Raw genomic sequence first — 7500 nt, 5'->3', positions numbered from 1 at the left:
CCAACGTGGCCTGGTGTGCGTGTGAGAGGAGTATGACAGCGATGAGAGACGGAGAAAAGACAAATTCAATCCACCCACTCCTGAGTTGACACAAATCAGCTGATCGACGTCATAGTCAAGTGATGGTGGACACGTCATGTACTAATGGATTTATTTCCTGTAGGAGCACCGCCGGCCCCTCCTCCTTGCAGGGCAGGGAGGGGACGCCGGTTTTTCACGGGAAAGGGAGGGGGTTCCTTCGTCCCTTTAATTATGGGGGGAAAGGGGTCGTTTTGATGGGGTTGTGTGTGCTCGGGGGAGGGAATTTAGGGGAGGGTCGAGTCGTTTTCTCGTTTCGCTCGACGTCGGTGCTCTTGGCCGCCTCGTCCTCTTTCCAGTTACTGAAATAAAGCCTATTCCTTCCTCTTTGTATGCTAGGAGAGGGGGTTCGTTCTTACTGTTGTGTTTTCTGCTCCTTTTTTGACAAAGTTGGGGATGTTTTCTGGAAACCATTCATAAAATGGGGGAGGGTGGTGGTTTTTCCTCCTCTTTTATCTAGGACAGTTTTGTTTGTAATATTCTTTTTTATTTGACAAAGAAAATTAAGGTTGCTGCTTGTATTAGGTCTCTGCAGTTCATTAAAAGAATGTAGGTTCATTGATTATTCATGTGATATCAGTTGGAATTAAAGTTGCTTATCAAGAGGACTTTGCATTAGTCTTGGGCCATGTAATTAGTGATCTAATTGCTTTTTAAACATAAATGGGTTTGTATATGAAAACGTATTTAGTCTTCTCAAAAAGTTCTCTTTAGAAACTACTTACTGTTCCTGATAAATTCTGATGTAAAGCTGTATACCAAAGAGGATTATAATGTTGGGTTATTTTATTACATTATTTTAAAGATATATGCTTATAGAATATAAAGTATATTCCTTAAGTGGGTTGATAAGCTTGGGTAATACTCACTTCTATCAAAAAGTATTCTTTAATTGGTAACCAACAATTTATATAGGCTCAGCCACCATTGGTATACACGCCACACCCATGTAACTCTGGCTGGCCTATGCACTTTCGGCACGCCAGCAGAGGGTGACAAATCTCCACACGCATATTCTAGGAATGATGAAAATATCGTGGTAAGACGCAGTCAAATAAGAAACCAGGCAATGTTCAGTCTGCCTAATACTTGCATATATATGGTAGAGGATTGTTTTTGTCAGTGGTTTGAACACAGATAGAGAACAATGATTGTGAAATGCTGGTATTAGGCTGTAGGTTTTCTATTACGGTCTCAAATGGATCTGGAATAGAAGAAAATGAATAGGAAACTAAATGTTGCATTTTGAAAAACACTGCAGATGTCTTGTAAACAGATCCCGAAAGCTGTTTTATATTTAGGTCCTTGTAGCTTCTTTCCACATACAGGAACCTCAGTGAACGGTTCCTGTGTAACAAAATATTCAGACATTGTGCTACAGGAAAGGATAGGGGGATAGACAAATGTGAATTTGAAGTTTAGGCCCAAACATGTGAATGGTGTTCCTGCCCGTAAATATTGAAGTGAGGGGAATATGTGATGCCTCTTGTCTTCAAAAGAATAAGAAAAAATAACTATTTGGATAGAGCTGTACTTTCTTGACTTTGATGTTTTAGGTTGTGGCTTCATCTCAACTGGTGATTTTAAGATGAGATAAAACCAGTATAAGTACAGTTTCAGGGTTACACTAGTTGGGTATTGCATCAGTCACAGGGTTATATTTATTTGAATTATAATTTACGTTGACCATGTTATATGGAAAAAATGATGTGGAATTCATTGATCTATCTATTCCATGTGTTAATTATCTTTTGTTCTCTATATGTCCAATGCTAAGCTTATTATAGAAGCAAAATACCCAGATATTGCTTTTGCGTTCCATGGCAGGAAAAGGAAACATAGCTGAAAGTGAAGGAAATAACATTATATTTTTAGTGACTAATCATTTGGTTATCCCTCTGGAGTCACCAGTATTTCTTTTTCTTTTTCTTTCTCTGTAATAGTGAATATTGCCCCTTCAACAAGGCATCTCTGAAATGAGCCATAATGTAGATCCATTGCATCATATAAGCATGGCAGGCAGCTGAGTCATTTCCCACCAAGGCAAATATTAAACATAAATTCATGCATTAGATCAGTCACCTTGTCTTCAGTTTAGTGCTTGAGTTGTTTTTGCAAGGTTTCGGATTGTTGTTTTAAAAACAACGTAGATTTATGAAGAAATGTGATATAAAAGAGATGAATCTCTTTAGTTACATCATCTTTAAAGTGAAGGAAGGAACATACGGGGATGTAGTGTAGAGTTTCTCTCTCAACAGTGTGAGGGCAAAATTATGTATGTACTAAACCAAATTCATTGTTTGCTTATGGTTTTTCTGTGGCTAATACAGAACATTAAAGAGATATACAGCTTTGACTGGATAGGCAAAGCATTTAGACACTGGAAATACCTCATGCTAAAACAACCTTGAAGGACATTAGGAATTGGCTTAACAGTACAATGATCCACTTGCTTGTTTTTTTAGAGAATGGGTATAACTCTTGAAAATCTGGTCTTGGTATCTGATCCTCGCAAACGAAAGATGAAATAGAATAGAAGGATGCCTTTTGTGTATGTTATTCAATACTTGTGTTCTTTATGTGTTTCATGAGGAAATAAGTGTTTTTTTGTTTGTTTGTTTTTCAAACTATGATATTGGAAATAAGCAGATGGGAGTCTAGTAGTTAACATGCCGTTTTGTTGTTGGAAGATCATCCTGTATATAGATAATGCATTGGTGATCTTTTCAGAGATTCTGGAGGGCTGTGTATTTGGTTCATTATTTACTGTTTATAGTGTTATTACAGTAACCAAATATTTTTATATATTCATAAAGCCTATTTTAATTCAGAATCAGAGGCTTGATTACGGTGATTGCATTTGGCAAGGATTTCTTTAAAGTTACATTTATGATTAGGAAAATAAAGGTGATAATGCTATTTACATTACGTGTAAGTTGCAGCATATGCACACCTGGGACAGCAGTAAGCTAAGATATCATCTATCATTCAGATTAGGTTGATGCCAAGTGAATGAATTATTTTGCCCAAGTCATGTTTTTCAATTGAAATAGATGTCATTCCATTCCTAATCACAGCCACAGAATAATTTGTATAAAAGAAAGTTTTAGATGATTTTATGTAACATTAGTGATGTAAGTAAAGAGATTTCAGCAAATTCCCACTAGGCACTAAATACTGAATGACAGACTGAGGAGCAGGAGGAGAGTGGGGACAAGGGGAGCAGAAAGTGCCGCCTGGATAAGTGGGAGAGGGGAAAAAGTATGAGAAAGATGTGGCTATAATATATGACCCTACTAACTAGATTTATCATGGTGCGCACAAATTTTTGGATGTGGAAGGTGCTCGTGTAAGGCTTGTCATTCTTGGAGAGAAAATCAAATACCCACTCGAGGATCTGCCCATGTCTTTTAGGGGTAAAATAGGTCACATATAGTGACTCTTAGCTTGGCCACAGAATCTATTGGTAGGCATAATAAAACCCATATTATAGCTCAAGGGTGCACATGAATTCACCACATAATAGATTGACCTTTTAAAAATCTGTAGCTGAAAGAGAAGTGTGGACAAAGGCAGGATTATCTAATAGCTTTAGTCAGAGGAGGTACAAGGCCCTTTCATACTAGATGCCTCATCATCATACTGCTAGTTTGAGTGTATTGCCAGAGAATCTTGTGAGGGAAGCATGTAACCGCAGAATTTGTTATTGCAGGTGTTGGAAGCAAAAAAGGTACATTAAACAGTATCAGACTCATTGGGAAGATATGCTCTGAGTAGATTACCCTTTATTAAATTCAGGTACATCCTTATTTGGTTGTTGATATTTTTCTCTCCCCTTTTTCTGTATTTCTAAAAATTGTATCAGTGATTTTTAAGAGAAAATGATACAATATCCAAGGGGGGGACACATATCAACTGCTTAATCTTGCTTGTTTGATCACTATCAACCTTGGGTGTGACAAGTAGTTTATTTGTGTATATATTGTTTGCTTTTATTTTGAAGCAGTAATTTGAAGTTATATTGCAATTACTGTATTTGCTGGCCTATAAGCAATGCCCTATTTTTATAAGAGTGCACAGTTATTGAAAAAAAAAAAATGTAGATATTTTTATTGATCATAATTTATTTGTAAAAAAAAATCTATGGACATTGTGCAAAAAGTATTAACCTTTACTGTGAGTTGTCTCTTGTCTCATGTAACGCTATTGAAATATAACTAAACCATTATTATTTATATGCAAAAATTGTGTGTAACAAGATTTAGATTTACATATTACATATACCCTCCTATGTTTAAGCTGAGTGCTGTATATATCATCATTACCAAAGCTATCAGCAGCTTGTGCATTAGACTGCTGCTGTGTAGTGGTAACGTAAGATACAGTGTTATGGATTAGTGTTTTCTGTACATCATGAAGAGGCCTCAAATTGAAAACAACAACACTGTTTCTGCTGTTATGTTTTGTAAAGCCAAACATAGTATCTGGGGTGTAGCACTATCATTGTTATTGTTTGGCTATTGCCTGTGCAGTGCAATTTGTCTCATAAATCTTTCATTCATATAGTGTATTGATATTTTAAAGAAAAGGATAAAGGAAGAGAAATGTCTGAATTTGTTATTGTCTTGTCTAGGTTGTTTGTTGGGAAGAGAGTGGTACACCAAAATGTTTTAGCTTTGTGAATCTAGTGCCATAAGCCTGGGAATTATTTTACATGAAAGATACTAGTAATACAAATAGTGCATTTATATTGAGTTGATAACAGCTCATGACAACTCATTCCACCCTTTAGTTGTAAACCCTATGCTTTTGACCCTTGTCTTTCTGTTGGGATAATGAACTTTATTGCCTGGCAAATGTGATGTATGTGAGAAAGGGTGAGTGAGAGAGAAGAAATTGAGTATTCTTAATGTGACCATTATATATATCTTATCTTTCATGCTTTGCACTCCAGTTTACTTTGTGACTTTAGTTGGGAGGCATCGCTTGGGAAGTGTTTGTTTATAGATAAACTTGACATTTATAAACTAAGATTATTTTTTGTGTAAATTTCCTGTTGCTGAGTGACAAATCTTTGTTTACATTCTTGCCTAAATTTCAGGGAAAGAAGCAGACATTCAGGGAGAGTAAGGGAGGGGGGGGGGCACATAATTGATTTTGGCAGAAATGAGAGCTGAAGGCATCTAGCCCAATTACTCCCTTTATCTGATTGAACACGTTTGTCTCTCCATGCACAGTAGGCCTGATTGGCAGTCATACTTCATATACATTTGTTTCCATATTGTTGACCAGTTTACATGATCCTCTCGTAATTGTTTTCTGACCTAATTCATCTCCTAACATTTTTGGTCTTACACCCGTGATTTATAGTCTGATTTGTCTTTGGGTATCCACATTTTGTTGGCTTGCTTACAAGATTTTTTTTGCAGCTGCATTCTTAACACTTTTTCTTTTAACTGTGCTTCTCACTCTTACAAAAGATGTACGGTCTTGGAAGGGTATAGGGAAAATGCAAGGGAATAGGAATGGTAGTGTTGGCAAAGTGGTGACAGTATTACTTGTTAATGTCATGGGATAGTGATTTCTACTTTATGAATTTGTATAACACACACACACTCACACTAACAAGATTAACCCAATGGTGCCAGATAATCACAGTCTACTCTTGTTTTCTTTTGTGATTTTTGTTTACACAGAGGTGGCTCTGTAAGTACTCATCCACCAAGAAGCCAATTAGTAGGCTTACATGTCCTCAGCTGATTTTCCCTTTCCTTAAGTTTTTGGGAAGAATATGTTTCTTTGAACGTTATTAATATTAATGTTATTGTTGTGATTGACATTATGATTATTATAATGTTATTGATAATACTAATAGCAATAAAAAGTAAAGATTCTCTTTGATAATGAAGGAAAAGGGTAAACAGGTGAGCTAGCTAGTACTAGTAATTGACTCCTTGGTGATGAAACATATGTTTTATCATGTGTGTGTAAAGACTTTCGATAAACGAGAAGAGACAGTGGGCATGGCATGTATTTTTGCTGTTCTGGTAACAGTTGGTTGAGATCACGTTGAGACTTTAATATTAATAGAAGTATTCATAAGTCAGCTAAGCTGGCCAGTTGCACAAATTTAGATTGCTTCATATATGTTACCATTTGTACATCGTGGAATTCTCTAGATCATGTGTGCAATTTGCTTCATCAATTTTCTGTTTCTTTTTTATATATTTTCTTTTTTCCCCTTTTAACTAATGAATTACAGTGAAAGCTCCTCCTGTGTTATCGTTAGACTGTTATCTATCTTCTTTTTTTCCTTTATTTCCTTATCTCTTTCTTTCTGTCTTTGTTTATTTCTTCCTGTCTTTCTTATTTTTCATTCGTCCATTCTTTCTTTCATTCTGTCTTTCTTGGGGTACATGGATTTGGGGTGGGGGAGCTGGTATCATAGGATATTAGTTCATATAGTTTGTACATTGTAGCCAGGAGAAATCGCACGTGTGGATGAGTCAGTGATCTCTTTCCTAAAGCTTCGTCAGATTAAAGTACTATCCCCTCCCCCCCTTTGATGTATGTGTTCCTTATGTGAGTGTGTGTAAAGGGTGGATGTTTGCATCTGTGTGATACTCATGATATGTTTGTGAGTATATGGATATGTTAAAGATATCATGTATTTATTTTTACATTTATTTTTTAATTTGGTTATTGACTTATTGATTTATATGCATATACTTAATATGAATATTGTTGTTGAAAAGATAAAGCATTACTGTTCACTTTTGTTTCGCCGAGAGAGCAGGGGCTTACAGAATCCACTTGACAGAAACTCAAATGCTGTCAGGAGAGGAATGACTATGACATAATTCCATGCATTAGCATCAGTTCTGTGCAACATTTACACCCTCTTTTGATTTCTATATTCTCTTCATGGACCATTGTACACTGTGTGAGGCAACATATGGAAATGAGTGGAAATGTGTCCTGTGCTCTCCCCCCCCTCCCCAATAATGTATATGCCAAAGAAGTTAATTTGGAAAAGCCATGCACAGGATGAGCATTAACCTTAAAAGAAAAAGAAAAAAATGCAATTAATATTTCCTCTCCTGCTTTACTAAATCTTTTAGAAGGAAACATATATTCTCTTTTTTATTATTCAGCCCTGGGAACAGTAATATATATAATGTGACTGTATATAACATAGCCAACCATTTCTTTTCTTTTCTTTTACAGTTGTGTTAATTGGAGATTCGGGTGTTGGTAAAAGTAACCTATTATCCCGGTTCACAAGGAATGAATTCAATCTGGAATCCAAATCCACCATTGGTGTTGAGTTTGCAACACGTAGCATAGAGGTAAGCGAGAATTTCTGTGTAGTCTTGTCACATGCATGGGTATGTTTCTCTCTCTCTCTCTCTCGTTCCTCCT

The 7500-nt window shown here is 36.2% G+C and overlaps 1 protein-coding gene across 3 annotated transcripts in view; it reads left to right on the top strand.

The window, feature by feature from the left end:
* Positions 1-7500, top strand: part of Rab11 (RAS oncogene family member Rab11) — a 29530-nt gene that overhangs the window by 368 nt on the left and 21662 nt on the right. For all 3 annotated transcript variants that reach the window (XM_070137353.1, XM_070137366.1, XM_070137361.1), the window contains one exon: positions 7306-7427. In XM_070137353.1, coding sequence (XP_069993454.1) covers positions 7306-7427 — 122 coding nt within the window. The remainder of the gene's footprint in view (positions 1-7305; positions 7428-7500) is intronic.

Source organism: Penaeus vannamei, chromosome 2 (genome assembly GCF_042767895.1).
Source record: "Penaeus vannamei isolate JL-2024 chromosome 2, ASM4276789v1, whole genome shotgun sequence".
NCBI lineage: Eukaryota > Metazoa > Arthropoda > Malacostraca > Decapoda > Penaeidae > Penaeus > Penaeus vannamei.
The sequence above is the reverse complement of the archived record's forward strand: the minus strand, read 5'-3'. Positions and strand labels throughout refer to the sequence as shown.